Source organism: Clinocottus analis, unplaced genomic scaffold, assembly GCF_023055335.1.
Source record: "Clinocottus analis isolate CAN_PGR_092001 unplaced genomic scaffold, fCliAna1.0.p SCAF_2, whole genome shotgun sequence".
Classification (NCBI taxonomy): Eukaryota; Metazoa; Chordata; class Actinopteri; order Perciformes; family Cottidae; genus Clinocottus; species Clinocottus analis.
Genome location: NW_027175931.1, coordinates 16,796,449 through 16,812,320, shown reverse-complemented (window position 1 = coordinate 16,812,320; position 15,872 = coordinate 16,796,449). Strand labels below are relative to the sequence as shown.

Here is a 15,872-nt window from a genome sequence, read left to right as displayed (position 1 = left end):
CAAGTTAGAAAAACCTGTCGATTAGAGGAGATTACTTAGTTTCAAGGTAATGTTGTAAGTTGTTTTCACTGTTTCAAAGAACAAAACGAAGAAAACTGCACAAGAAAGAATCGTATTGGAAAATGAAGAAACAATGTTTCTCCATTGTAATAAATTTTACTTAGTTCTATAATACTAATACTAATAATAATAACAATAATAAAGCATTAATAATAGATCAAATATAAACCTTTAATTAGAACGTTTGATTTGCCAGGTTGTAAAATGTGTTTGTCTGAAACCACACAGTTATGAATATTAATGTATTCTTCATTTTGGTACTTTTCCAGTGCATCAGAGGTTTGTTGGATGAACTAAAAAAAATATACAAATTGTTCAGTTAAAGGAGGACAAAAATTCTCAACCTGGCACCAAAGAGTTGTTCTCATTAATGCTGTAAAACTGATTTAGTAACATTGATGACGGCTTTTATTAAAATTATTAAAACTGGTGTCCTTCTATCGCAGCTCTATTCAGAAGCTGTTGCACACTGACGGCAGCTGAAATATCAAATAATCTGCATTATGTACCATCAGTCTTAATTAAATAATTAAGAGTTTGCACTTTAGAAGCAACACTGTCAGCCTCAAAGGGCCCCGTCCTTTATTGCCTTATCTTTGAGTGACGTTTAATCTTTTTTAGTAAAATATTTACTGGAAACAAAAATATTTATAACAACTATGAACTGATGAGTATCAACATATTTTTATGAACTCATCTGTACTTTATTATCATAATTACAGACTTTCAGAAAACTTTCAGGCATCTTCTAAGACAAATAAAACTAAGAATTACAATTATATCGGATATGATCCTTCTCATAATTCTAGTAATTATTTGTTCTCTCCATCTTGTAAGTTATTTAACAATGTGATTACGTGAGTTGAACAAACCTTTTTGTTAATGCCTTCCTCCTCACCGGCTTATTGATCATCTTCCTCATCATCGTCCTCATCGTCACGCAGTTTACACGGAAGCTCTGTATTAACTATATGTACTGTATTAACTGTATTAACTGTATTAACTATATGTACTGTATTAACTATATTAACTGCATTAACTATATGTACTGTATTAACTATATGTACTGTATTAACTGTATTAACTATATGTACTGTATTAACTATATTAACTATATGTACTGTATTAACTGTATTAACTATATTAACTGTATTAACTATATGTACTGTATTAACTATATGTACTGTATTAACTATATTAACTGCATTAACTATATTAACTGTATTAACTATATGTACTGTATTAACTGTATTAACTATATTAACTGTATTAACTATATGTACTGTATTAACTATATTAACTATATGTACTGTATTAACTATATTAACTGTATTAACTATATGTACTGTATTAACTATATTAACTGCATTAACTATATTAACTGTATTAACTATATTAACTGTATTAACTATATGTACTGTATTAACTGTATTAACTGTATTAACTATATGTACTGTATTAACTATATTAACTGTATTAACTATATGTACTGTATTAACTGCATTAACTATATTAACTGTATTGACTATATGTACTGTATTAACTGTATTAACTGCATTAACTATATTAACTGTATTGACTATATGTACTGTATTAACTGTATTAACTGCATTAACTATAGATGGCAATGTGGAGGCTTCATGTGGAGTAGACTGACACCTAGCGGCAGTTTGAGGTCACTGCCGCCGCTCTGATGTGCTTGATATGAAAGCAGCTTCTGATCCAACAGGACCGTGTCCTGCAGTAGCATCAGTCCAGTAACGTCCCGGACTGAAGGTCTCTCTCTGGCCTCCGGACGGTCACGATGACTGACGGCACGTCACGGAGATCAAAAGGCTGTTGGCACCTTGTCATTACTGCGACTCCAGCTGCCCGCGGCCCCCGGCGCTCTGCATACCTTCCCGGGCAGGCAGAGCCGGGGAGGCTGCGGTGGGTGTGCGCTTGGATGTGTATTTAAGCCCCGGCTGCCCGAGACTCTGCAGAACTCTTGGACTGCGGATTCACTGACAGCATGGCGACGCACGAGGACGCAGCTCTGGGCTCCATCCGGAACCCGATCAAGTTCATGGATCAGGACTTCAAGACTCTCATGGAAAAGTGTCTGAAGTCCGGAGAGCTGTTTGCTGATCCAACGTTTCCAGCTGAGCAGACATCCGTCGGTACACCGGAAGATCCGGATCCAAAGAAAGCGATCGAGTGGAAACGACCCAAGGTACACACAGTGCGCGCGTGTAACGTGCCAGAAGTTGTTTATTCAAACAGTTGACAGAACAATTTAAATTGTAAAATAATCAATTACCATGTCACGGTACAGCTTCCTCACACGTCCAAAACACAAGAGGCGCATGTTCAAAGCGTATTCTGCAGGCAGAGCATTTAGTTTGAGCTGAAGGAAAGTTGACTGCGTGTATTTGTTTCGACATGTTTAACACAAAACACAATAAAGTGACCTGTGTTTCCTCCGTTGCTCCTCTCCTGTAGCTCTAATCAACAGTGTCTGTGGTTTAAAGCTGCTGGTTCAGGTCTGACCATCAGTTTGTTAAAGAGGCAAAGTTAGTCACACACATAACACTTAAATAGTAATACTAATAATAACAATAATAAAGCATTAATAATAGATTAAATATAAACCTTTAATTAGAACAACGTTTGATTTGGTTGTAAAATGTGTTTGTCTGAAACCACACAGTTATTAATATTAATGTATTCTTCATTTTGGTCCTTTTCCAGTCCATCAGAGGTTTGTTGGATGAACTAAAAAAAAATTATCTCACAAATAAAACCAGAAGATATTCACAACTGATGAACTGGTGATACTTTTCTTGTTGTGTCTCATGGTGTTGTGTCTCACCGTGTTGTGTCTCACGGTGTTGTGTGTCACCCACCGTATTGTGTCTAACAGTGTTGTGTCTCACGGTGTTGTGTCTCTCTCCATCTCTGCAGGACATCAGTGACAACGCTGTGTTTGTGGAGGGCTCGACCGGCACCACTGATATCTGTCAGGGCCAACTGGGTGAGCGTCAGGAGAACTGCTCCTCTCCCGGAGACACAACAGGCTGTGAATTGTCTTAAAGTGGCCTTGCAAAACATCCTGGAACATTAAAACCACACAACCAAACGCTGCAGCAGCCCTGCCTGCTTTCAGATTGTTTCACTTTATTTTAGTGAATGCAGTGACTTCATAATGACGTCAGCACCGTGCTGACTTCAAACCCTCAGCGAGGGAGAGAGAGAGGAGTGACTCTGCAGAGGTCCGAGCTTCACGCCTCTGAAACGGCCCACAGACACACACATCTGGGTTCTGCTGGGTCTTTCTGCTTTGTGGTGAAACACAACAATGTTTTCTTCACAAAAACAAGATTTCCTTCCTTCTCTGGGGTTCATAAACTGTTGATTTCTGTCACTAGTTATGTGCAAATATGTTGATTGGATCAATACTAATCTTCTTGTTGTTCTTGTTCTTGTTCTTGTGTTGTTGTTGTTGTTGTACTTCTTCTTCTTCTTCTTCTTCTTCTTCTTCTTCTTCTTCTTCTTCTTCTTCTTCTTCTTCTTCTTCTCCACTTCAGACCTTTATGTTCTCATTTAAACTCTATCCCAGGATGTTTTATTCCAACATCTCCAGAGGAACAACAGGTGTCTGCTGTCACAGAGGAATGGGGTTTATTATAGAGAGAGAGAAAGAAGGAGGGAGAGAAAAAGGGAGAGCTTTACCTGCCTTCAAAGCATTCATTACAAAACACTCCATCTTTTAAGATGTGTACCGTGTTCTCGTGTGTCTCTGTGTTCATCAGGTAACTGCTGGCTGCTCGCCGCTCTGTCCTGCCTCACCATGCATCCCACGCTCTTTGTGAAGGTGGTGCCGCCCAACCAGAGCCTGTCCTCTGACTACGCAGGCATCTTTCACTTCAGGGTTTGTGTCAAGCACTCAACTTCAGCACAGTTGATTTATAGACCTGTTCACACATGCTTACTTGAGGTTTCTTCACGTGAGAAACACAGATTCTCTGGAGGATGATCTGAAGGGTTATATTCAGTAAAAATGCTCTAGTTTAGCTCACAGCTCTGGTATTCAATGAACCGATCAGACAGGTAGCAACTCATCTTGCAGGCGTCACTGGTGAGAAGACCCATAACACCTCATCTTCACCTCCTGATTCTAAACTAGAGAGTTCATCATACTCGAGCTCTGACCGGCACAGATCAATAGATGATCAACCGGGTCAAAGCAAACAGTTAGACATCTTTTTACAGCTTGTGTTGCCCTGCAGCGTTTGACCTGTAGAGACTGAGAGGGAGAATGTGGAGACTCATCGCTCTGTATCTGGCTGATGGGAGAGCAGTCCAGACATGTACACACACACACACACACACACACACACACACACGCACACACACGCACACACACACAGCGCTATGAAAGACCAGTGCAGGCCTGCTTTAGCTCACCGCCTGGAGGAGCTTTAATAACAGTCAGGAGAGATGAGTGTTTGTTTAACTCGTCCTTTCATGGACTATTTTCTTCATTCACTTTTGACTTTAAACATATTTATTTATGTCTCTGGAAAGTCAGATATTTCTCTCAGGAGAAGGTGAGACCAAAACAAAGCTTGAAGAAAGTTAGTATTGATAATATAAATCTAAAATTACTGTCGATGCTTTTTTATATTCATGTCTAGTGAAGTTCAGGTCAGCGAGGTCAGTACGACACAGCTATGCAGCTGTAGTTGTGTCTAGAAATGTCTGATTCTCAAGGGAACTTTAGTCACACGCCTGCACTCCTCTACACACACACACACACACACACACACACACACACACACACACACACACACACACACCTGTTTATCAGTATATTGACATTAGAGAGAAGCAGACTGGACGTTGCTCGTCTCTTCCTGTGAGAAGAGATGAGAACACAGGATTCTCCTCCTCTTGACAGATTGGAGCCAATTAAATGTGACTTTGCTTTGATATGTTGGTGACATAAAACCGTGTATTAAAAAGCCGAACTTTCAGCTGTTCGTGGTGTTGTTTTAGACGCTCAACCTGCGTTGACTGAACGACTCCCTGCTTTTGCATCTGCAGAGCTTGTTACTTTACCTGTGATCGAGGAAATAAATTATGAAAGAGAGAAGTTGTCAAACTGAATTCTTCTGGAGGCGACACCAGGCTTCCAGTAATTATACACGCTAACAGTATTGGACCTCTAGTTGTTGCAGGTGAAAGGTCAGATATTTGGGACATGAGGTGAGTCTCGTTGCCGCTAGACTTCCTCTTGCGCATCGTTCCTCCTGATTCCTTCTGTCCTCCTCTCCTTGTAGTTCTGGCAGTATGGTGAGTGGGTGGAGGTGGTTGTGGACGACCGGCTGCCAGTGCGCGAAGGCCGTCTGCTCTTCAGCTACTCTCACACCCGCCACGAGTACTGGAGCGCCCTGGTGGAGAAAGCCTACGCCAAGTCAGTTTCCACTATCAGGCATATGTTTCTGGGTTGTAGAGACGACGCTCTTCGGCGTGTATCTGCAGTGACTCTCACCTCGTCTCGTGTAGGTTGGTGGGATGCTACGGAAGCCTGAAGGGCGGCAACATTTCAGAGGGGATGGAGGACTTCACCGGAGGAATCGCATACTCGCTGCAGGTCTCATCTCGTACGCCTCGAGTCCTCTGGAGGTCTCTGACGGCCGCTCTGTCTCAAGGCAGCCTGCTCAGCTGCTTCATCCAGGTGCGTACACACCTGCGAAGGTTCACGCCACACAGCCGGACGCCACTTCGGAAACACTTGAGTCCCTCTGGTTGTCTCCACAGGCCAGCAGCTACCGCGAGGTTGGCAAAGTGACGGACGACGGGCTGATAAAGGGCCACGCTTACGCCATCACCGACACCGACAAGGCGAGTGAGACGGAGGCCGAGCTGCTGTCTGCGCCGCTTTGTGGCATCATTACGTAGTTTCATGGGCTTTCTGCTGCTGCCATCTAATATCAGACCAATTCATCACGTACAGTTTAATATAATCTCATTCAAATAATCTCAACTCATGTCATTTGATTTAATAAAATCTAATCGCACCACATCATGCGAATTGAAAATAACCTCACTGCAATTACAATCTCATCATCCCTGACTTGATCTAATTGACAAAAAAATACATATTCTTAGCGTATTGAAAGATGTGCGGTGTTTGTTTAAAAGTTGTGAGTGAAAGTTTATTGAAACTTTACAGGTGTGTTAGTTTCTTCCTTTGACACTTTTCAGGTAACAAAAGCGTTGGATGAGATTCTGTTGCTGAAGCTGAGGAACCCCTGGGGCTTTGTGGAGTACTGCGGAGCCTGGAGCGACAAGTGAGGAACGCTTGTGCTCGTGCACAGGAGATGTGTGTGTGTGTGTGTGTGTGTGTGTGTGTGTGTGTGTGTGTGTGTGTGTGTGTGTGTGTGTGTCTACCGGGGAGAGAAAGAGCATGCTCACTGGCTTCCTCTTCCTAAATGTGACTGCAGCAGTAAAGAGTGGGACAGTGTGGCCAAAGTAGAGAAGGAGAGGATCGAGCTGAAGAAGATTGAAGATGGAGAGTTCTGGTACGTGCGATGCATCACATCCTCTGAAAGCATCCTGCTGCAACATGAACTTAGAGAGCAAGCGTTCAGATCCTTTATTTCAGTAAAAGTACCACACTGTGAGAATGCTCCACTGCAGTAAATGTCCTGCACAGTAAAATTGTACTCGAAGTCTAATCCGCTCGATCATAAAGTACATAAACATAAAACATATTCATTCTTATATGGTGATCCTATATTAATGTCACTGCTGTATTAATGTGTATGTCATATTTCATTGCTGCAGATATCTTTTCCTCCTTTATTTAAGGTTGGCCACAGTTAAATACAGCATGCAGCACATCCTCTGAAAGCATCCTGCTCGTCCTCTGAATCGCTTTATTCAATGATTACATCACTGTCAGCTGCTCACCAGCTCAGGAACAGCTCTGTTTCAGTTTGGTGTTTTTTCAGCTGGTCCAACTAGTTTATTTAAATAGTAAAAAGTAATATTTCCCTCTGAGAGGAAGTAGAATACTTCAAAGCATTAAATGGAAATACTTGTCACAGGATCCGAGCGGAGGACTTCAGCAGCCTGTTCGACGTCGTGGAGCTCTGCAGTGTGAACCCTGACTCTCTGGTGGAGAGCTCAGCTGCCTCCTCCACCTGGACCATCAGTGAACATGAAGGATTCTGGGTATCGGGGAGCTCTGCTGGCGGAAGCCGCAAATACAACCGTATGTTTATGAACGTGCAGTTATAATAATAACAACGATAACTTTATGTAGTTGCACAAATATGCATTGAAAAGCTCTGAAACATTTCATTACTCACCCTCTTGTACTCCTCAGGGTCCTTTTGGAAGAATCCTCAGTTCCAGTTGGTTCTCACAGAGCAGGACCAGCTGGAAGAGGATGATGAGGACAAAGAGGATGAGGATGATGAGGAGATATCCCCAGAAGACAAGAAGAGAGCAGAGAAGCAGAAGGAGAAGGCCAAACAGTGCACTGTGTTGGTGGAGCTGCTGCAGAAAAACCGCAGGAAGAAGACTAAAGTCCACTTCCTCTACATCGCTTTCCACATCTACAAGGTCAAAAAACACTTATTGTTACTTATGGATTTATTGAACTTTGTGAGTCTGTTTCTGAATGAACTCACACGCTGTCTCTGTGTTTCTTCTCTCCTGCAGGTTCCTCTTGAGGTGAGTATCTCCTCAGAAAGTATTGTATTGCTTAACTGCACATCAGAACTATCTCATATTCTTCATAATGTTTTAGTTTTTTGAGTAATAACTTGAGATATCTTCCTTCATACAGCTTCAGGGTTTGTGTCTGAGCCGCGACTTCTTCATGTCAAACCGCCCTGTGGGTCGCTCTGGGAAATATAGTGCTCAGAGGTAAAGGCATCATGGAAGTAGAACATGTGGGTGCTTTTACTTTGGAGGGACTTGACAGAGTCAAGCTTCCTGTGTACTCTGTTACTGGTGCAAAGCATTTCCATACAGATATCACATCTCGAGACAATGCGTCTTCAAGAGTAACCCTTCTTGCTCTGGTGGTGGATTCTATATCCAACTCATGAACCATGTTGTCCTCACACATAAACTCATGAACTTTGGGCCTCAGGGGTTTGTGGAAGAAGCTGCATCTGGACCCGGGTCACTACATCATTGTAGCTTCCACCTATCGACCCAACCAGCCCGCAGACTTCTTTGTCCGCATTTTCTCCAAGACCGGAAACACTCTGGGGTGAGACTCCTCCTCTTCTTCCTCCTCCTCCTCCTCCTCCTCCTCATCGTCACCACATTACTTCTGTTCCAAACAACAGTGAACTATACTTGTAGTGCCCCCGTTGCCATCTGAACATGGCGCTACTGGCTGCTCACTTGGGTTTCTTGTTTTGACGCGTTTTAAATTAAACACAATGTTCCGTTATAAAGTCCATGTTTATTCTTTTACAAACCAAAAATAATAATCTCCTCGGCATAACTAGGTGCTTTGATATTAAACATATCAAAATGTGCTCCTCAAAACGGTCGAAAAACTGTTTGCCTTTCCAAAGTGAGCAACACCTGAACCCAATCTTTCCCCTAATTATATATCATCTGAATTATCTTTATTTTGAGTAACATTGACTCAAGTGCTGTACTTAAGTACATTTTTGAGGTACTTTACTGGAGTATTAATACTTTAACTATATGTTGCAGTTTTTAATGAGTAAGTAGTTACTTTGGTTTTACATGAAACATGTGATCAACTTATAAACTCATGTTAATATTAATGAGTGTGACTGATTAGATCTGCTCAGGTCGGAGTTGACATCAGAAACACAAAATATGATCCTGTTGGCATAAAATGTAAAAAGAAAGAAAACTTAGACTGAATAATTTAACTTTAGTAAACTTTCTACTAAAGGAGAATTTTGGCTTTTTTTCACATTGTGTGTATTTTACGGCATGAATTGTGTGTTTTTAGGGTTTAAACTGTATAAAACTATAATTGAAGAAACAATCTGGTGTGAACTTTGTGTTCCAGGACTCAAGACTTCACCTGCTCCTCCAGCTTCCTGCAGGTGAGTTCACACACCTGAAACCAGAATACAACGTGTGTGTGTTAGAATACAACATGTGTGTGTTAGAATACAACACGTTTGTGTTAGAATACAACACGTTTGTGTTGGAATACAACATGTTTGTGTTGGAATACAACATGTTTGTGTTATAATACAACATATGTGTGTTAGACTACAACATGTGTGTGTTAGACTACAACATGTGTGTGTTAGAATACAACATGTTTGTGTTGGAATACAACATGTTTGTGTTAGAATACAACATGTGTGTGTTACAATACAACGTGTGTGTGTTAGAATACAACACGTTTGTGTTAGAATACAACATGCTTGTGTTAGAATTCAACATGTTTGTGTTAGAATACAACATGTTTGTGTTATCATACAACATGTTTGTGTTAGAATACAACATGTGTGTGTTACAATACAATATGTGTGTGTGAGTGTGGTGTGTTTTCCTCAACAGGTTATGGCTGCTCCTGTCTCCCCAGAGGATCAAGTGAAAGTCCAGAAGACCTTTGATGAGGAGTCTGGCGCAGTGAGAAGTCTTCATCATTGTTTATTATTTTATTCAACAAAAGTGTGAATTTGGGCTTTTGGTTTTGATATTTCTTCTTTGTCCCTCAGGATGACAGACTGAACGCTAAGGAGCTCATGAAGTTCTTCAACACAGGTTAACATCTCCAGTATAGCAAGTTGTTCATGTTTTAGCTGCCTCTGAAAATGACAAACCTATAGTCAACTATATATATATATATATATATATATATATATATATATATATATATATATATATATATATATATATATATATATATATATATACATATAGATAGATAGATAGATAGATAGATAGATAGATAGATAGATAGATAGATAGATATAGATATAGTTGACTATGAAATACCAGTAATGGCCACTAGATGGGAGCAGAGTGGTGGCACATTCCCTCCAAAGTCCCCAGTGGAGTCCCTGAGGTCAGCAGTCTAGACAGCTCACAGCTGCAGTCAGAGTACATTGAGCTTGTTTAAGTAATACAAGTGGCTGCACTTGTCCTCACCTTCACCTTTTCTCATATTAATCCAATTCAAACCTTTTTTTACTTACTTTCTTCCTGGAATCACAGTTCTTGAGAAAGATTACCATCTTCCACTGGAGACATGCCGACAGCTCATCTTCGGAGAGGACGTATCCTTTTGTCCTCAGTGTGTTCTCTGTGTTACGCACAAATAAACGTCACCATAAACATGTTAAAATCTTCATTGGCCTCTTTCAAAGGAGGGCTGCACAGTGTGTGATTAAACAGTTCAGAGCATCTCTGGTTCCTTCTAGAGCCCAAAAGATATGAAAAGATGAAGGTTCCATCTAGTAAGAGACTTCTGCTTCTGAGCAGCTTCTCTCCTCCGGCTGTGAGACTGTCACTCACCCTCTACACACATTATCATCATATCATGTATTGTCATTGTACAACAGGGTCGTACATCCAAATGCAGTTTGCAGTGTGTGTGTGTGTGTGTGTGTGTGTGTGTGTGTGTGTGTGTGTGTGTGTGTGTGTGTGTGTGTCGTTGGTGCATTTTGAAGTACGACCCTGACAATGACAATAAATGACCTTGTAAACTTGTGACCTTGTAAGTTAAGCGAGGCTGATGAAGGTTCAGATGCCGCTTCCCTGTGTCTGACTCCTGTTGAGACGTCCTTACCTCTGCTGCAGACTAAAGGCCGCTGCAGTCTGAGCCGAAAACAGACAGGAACCCTTCTGTCATGTCTGCGCAACCTGCAGGTGTGTGTGTGTGTGTGTGTGTGTGTGTGTGTGTGTGTGTGTGTGTGTGTGTGTGTGTGTGTGTGTGTGTGTGAGTGTGTGTGTGTAAAAGATAGAAATAGAGGGAAAGTAGTGTCATCATTACTTATTCTGGTGCTGCTTTCTTTTTTAGTCCATCTTCATCCAGTTTGATGAAGACTCTTCTGGGACTATGAGCCCCTTCGAGCTGAGTGCAGCGCTGGAAGCTGTTGGTATGCACACACACACACACACACACACACACACACACACACACACACACACACACACACACACAAACACACACACACACACACACACACACACACACAAGTTGCAGGTTACAGCTGGTCTTCACACCATCATTCCCTCATTGTTTTCCAGGAATTCAGTGTGATCCAAAGGTTGTGGAGCTGCTGACTGAGCGCTTTGCATCCGGAGAGCTTCACATGCCCTTCAGCGGCTTCGTGTCATGTGTCACCAGGATGCAGAAGCTCTTTGGTAACACACAAACACACACACACGCACACACACACACACACACAGAGGCACGCACAAAATAGTCAATAGTCAATCTCATTATCCATGACATTTCTCAAGCCACTAATCAACTCATTAATTTCATTATTTCAGGAAGCGCTATAGTTTTATAGTATTTCTTCTATGTTTGACTCACTAAGTGTAAAAACTAAATGTAATAATGTCTTATACAATATTATATTAGTCACAATTTAATGCAGAATAAATACTGCGTTGGTCTTTTAAGTATATTTTGCATATATCACTTCTGCACTTTTACTTGTAACAGAATTTTCAAATCATTGTATTGGTCCTTTGACTCAAGTAAAGATGTGAGTTCTTTCTCCATCATTTCTCTTCTCCTCAGCTCTGTATGAATCAGAGACCAGCCAACAGGTGAAAGACAGAGGGATCAACTTTGTGAGTATCTTAATAATATGCTTTAAAGGCTGTTCACATGCCAAACTTTATTCAGGTTGTATTCTGTTTATCCTGTTCATGCTGCGCTCTGCTGCCTCTGCAGTGGCTGCTTCAGTTCCTGGTGGTGTGAAGATGCTTCATGAAGAGCCACAGCCAGCTGTTCACTCTGCACATAACAACTGTATTTTATTGTGTTTTAAAACGGTTCCTTCATGTGTGACTTATACCAAAGCAGCAGCGGTGCCATGTCGTGGTTTTATTCTTGCTCATCGTGTTCATTCTCATTCTTCTAAAGCCTTGAAACCGACTCGAGGTTCTGGCTTTATTGTTGATATACAATACAGTAATACACCGTGAGATGCAGTCGTCTCATTACACATAGAATATGTCTAAATTAGTATAAAACAATACAATAGAACATAGTACATACAGGTAGAACTAAAGTAAAAACTGAATTCATATAGAAACTAAATGTTGTTATAGAATAAATTATAGAATTTAGAAAGATATACAGTTATGCACACACACATAGAATTAATACAGAGTATGCAGCGCCATCACTATGTAAGACTGTTACTATATACTATTTGTAATACTATATTAAGTATATCATATATATTATCTTACTTTACATTCGAATGAAAGATATTTTATAATTAGAGTTTAAAGTTGTCCTTATTCCTTTCAAATCATTACACTTGTTCTCAAAGTATTGATCTCTGTGCTAATTGATAAGTTGCTCTTTAGAAATTCTCTCATGATTAAAAATAAATGTTTCTAAAAATGAAATGTGAATGAAATACTCATAACTTCATTTAAACAACTTGCAAAATCACTGCAAGCCCAAGAGTTTACTCATCTATGCACACATGCTGATATCTGGACACACTCACACACTCACTCACTCACACAATCACACACTCACACACACACACACTCACACTCACTCCCGCCCCACAGAGGCTGGTGGCGTCTCAGCTGCACGCAGCATCTCTATTCTTATCGCATTGACGCCACGTACAGCGTCAACACACACTCGCCCCCACCTCCACTACGCTCCATCCCTCTTTCTTCCCCTCCTGCTCTCTCTAGTAACTGTCTGAGTCTCACAATCTGCCTCCGCCTCCACACACACACACACACACACACACACACACACACACACACACACAGGTGCTCACTGCACACTCACACATCATGGCGCAAACGTTCTTTCTACACATGCTGCTATAAATAGCGGCTTTGCTCACACACACCACTTCCTGCTCATCGTGAGATGAGTACACACAGGTCGCCCGTCTACATTACGATGGAGAGACGAGACGAGAGAGAAAAAGGAAGAGAGAGACAGGAGGGACCAGTAGATTCGTCTCCATCAACACCACCTGCTTTACTATTTTAGTTCTCTCAGATTGAGTCGCCCTGCAGGGATCCACCAGTGTGATGACTGTGTCTTTCACCCGGCTGTAGAGCTATTACAAGCCTCACTCTTTCACACTCTCACTTTCTCTGTTTTTACAATATAGAAACCAGACTGAAGCGTCTGTCCTTTGACACAGCAGTGTGTGAACAGAACGCAGACGCGGATGTTGAGCAGCTGTAGTGTCATGTTCACCATATGAGCTGAGATGGAAACACAGAGTTCACCAGGTAAACGTTACAAAACGTTATAAAACGTTATAAAAGTCTCCCAGAGGGACACTTCACAACCGTCGAGCCAAAAGTAGAAGTATTTCAATAAAGATTACAAATGTCAACCTCATGGTGGCGCTAGAGGTGAAGTGAGGGGATTACCAGGATATATATATATCTATATATATATATATATATATATATATATATATATATATATATATATATATATATATATATATATATATATATATATATATATGTATGTATGTATGTATGTATATATATATATGCTATCTGTATGTATGTATATATATAAGCTATAGAGTAATACATCATTTGAATGAATCAGGAAACAACGCTACATTTCTCTCTGATCTTGAGTTTATAACTTTGCTTCAATTGAAAACAAAGTCCACACGAGCTTTGATAGAAAACTGGCAGAATCTTTTAGTGTATTTATTTAAAGTAAATAACAAACATTAGCATTTATAATCACCACTTAAACATTTACTAAATAGTTAATTACACACAAAGAACAATTGTAAGTGTTTATTAATGTTCAGTTGTCAAATAATATAACATCTCCTATCAGGGCATCAACATGTTTTATAACGTGTTAAAAGATATTATCACTCGTTAACTGTCGACATTAGTGTTGTTGATCTCTTCACAATCACATCACAGTGTTCTGTGACACTGTCAGTCATGTTTAAATAAATAGTAAATGGGGCATTAAAAAATAAAATGTTCTCTAAAATCTATTAGTTTGGTATTATGTGTACAACATATGCTATCTGTTCCTTATATACACACATATGGACACACACACACACACACACACACACACACACACACACACACACACACACATATATATATAAATATATAAATATATATATATATATATATATATATATATATATATATATATATATATATATATATATATATATATATATATATATATAAATATATAAATATATATTAGAAATAATATAAGAAAAGAGTGATCATGCTTCTGTGGTCCTCATGAATGTTGTGATATAACTGGAGGAGAGCAGCAGCTCCTACAGATGAAAGCAAGAGGAACAGGATGTAACTGTGTCCTCTGTTGATTTTCTCTCTTTGTTGATCCTTCTTCATCCTTCCTCCTGCTCTTCCCCTCCTCCTCCTCCTCCCTCAGCTGTCCTGTGGGATGTGATGATGCTCTGACAGGCCTGGCGTCTGTTCTTGGAGGTGCATGGTATTTTGGTGCTACAGGAATAGTGTAGAGTTGTAGTGTGTAGTGTGGGAGTGGGACGCTTTGAGAACTGTGAGCTTTCAGCCATTGTGGAGACACAGGAGGCAGACCAGGGAGGATTGCGTAAGTCGTTCCCTGGCTGCAGATTTAGCATGGACTCACTCACTCGCCACACGTCTGATGAGCAGCGCTACCTCAGGCGTCAGAGGTATTAAAAGATGTGTGTGTGTTGGCATGGGCGTGGGGTGTGTTTACTGTGCCTGTTTATTTACAAGTCGTGAAGACAGCAAGTGAGTTGTGATGCAAAGAGCGACATTTACATTACATCATCTCCCCTCTGCTCTCCGCTCCTCATTCACTTTCTATATTTACGTTCTCACATGTGGTGGTCGGTAAAGACAGGTGTTTCATGTTCTCATTGTTGAGGAATATTACAGTAACCTCTAACTAAAGCTCCTGTTTACTTCGTCCAACTTCAGGCAGCAAGAAAAGATCTTTGAGGTTAATTACATTTGTTTTCCTTTTCCATTTCCCACCTGTGTCTTGTGTTTTGTTTGCATGTGTAAAGGTCCGGAGTCTTTCTCATACAGAATAAACATTTGAACGTGTGCAACAGCCTCCTGAGCGCTCAGGACATGCCACTACTTCTTAATAACAGTATAACTTTGTCTTTACTGATAACTGGTGAATTCACAGGATCATTTAACGTCGCATGAGGCCGGAACATTTATAAGATGCTTAATAAACCAAAGTACTTATTGTCATCATCAATTCTTTACTTTGTTCATGTCAGACATCGTGGTGATGTGCATAAAAAATATTTAAATGACGAGTAAACAAAAGATTGTATTTTCAATGATTACACAAATTTTAGCATTAGTTATTTTAATTATGCAGAATAAACTCCTGAGCTTTTATTAGGGATTTAGATCATGATTCACTCTAAAATATTAATGTGAATAAATCTGCTTCAAACAACTGGAGTTCTTGAAGTTTATCTTTAACTTCTTGGTTTTAATCCACTTTCGTTTAATATCATTATTTTTATTGAATGACGCCTGAACGCACCACAGTATAACTAAAGGGAAACCAGCTTTAATAACAAAATTAAATACTTGATGAATAA

At 40.2% G+C, this 15,872-nt stretch overlaps 1 protein-coding gene across 1 annotated transcript; it reads left to right on the top strand.

Annotated features, from left to right (window-relative positions):
- The first annotated feature begins 2,071 nt into the window (after window positions 1-2,071).
- On the top strand, window positions 2,072-12,564 carry capn12 (calpain 12). The gene is made up of 22 exons (XM_068585324.1): window positions 2,072-2,272; window positions 3,004-3,073; window positions 3,852-3,970; window positions 5,382-5,515; window positions 5,608-5,779; window positions 5,863-5,946; window positions 6,310-6,395; window positions 6,549-6,626; window positions 7,155-7,321; window positions 7,436-7,674; window positions 7,774-7,785; window positions 7,901-7,980; window positions 8,210-8,332; window positions 9,119-9,155; window positions 9,622-9,693; window positions 9,783-9,828; window positions 10,282-10,343; window positions 10,867-10,935; window positions 11,087-11,165; window positions 11,317-11,433; window positions 11,819-11,871; window positions 11,975-12,564. The coding sequence occupies exons 1-22, from the start codon at window positions 2,072-2,074 to the stop codon at window positions 11,999-12,001; spliced, it is 2,127 nt and encodes a 708-aa protein (XP_068441425.1). The 3' UTR covers window positions 12,002-12,564.
- The last annotated feature ends 3,308 nt before the right edge of the window (window positions 12,565-15,872 follow it).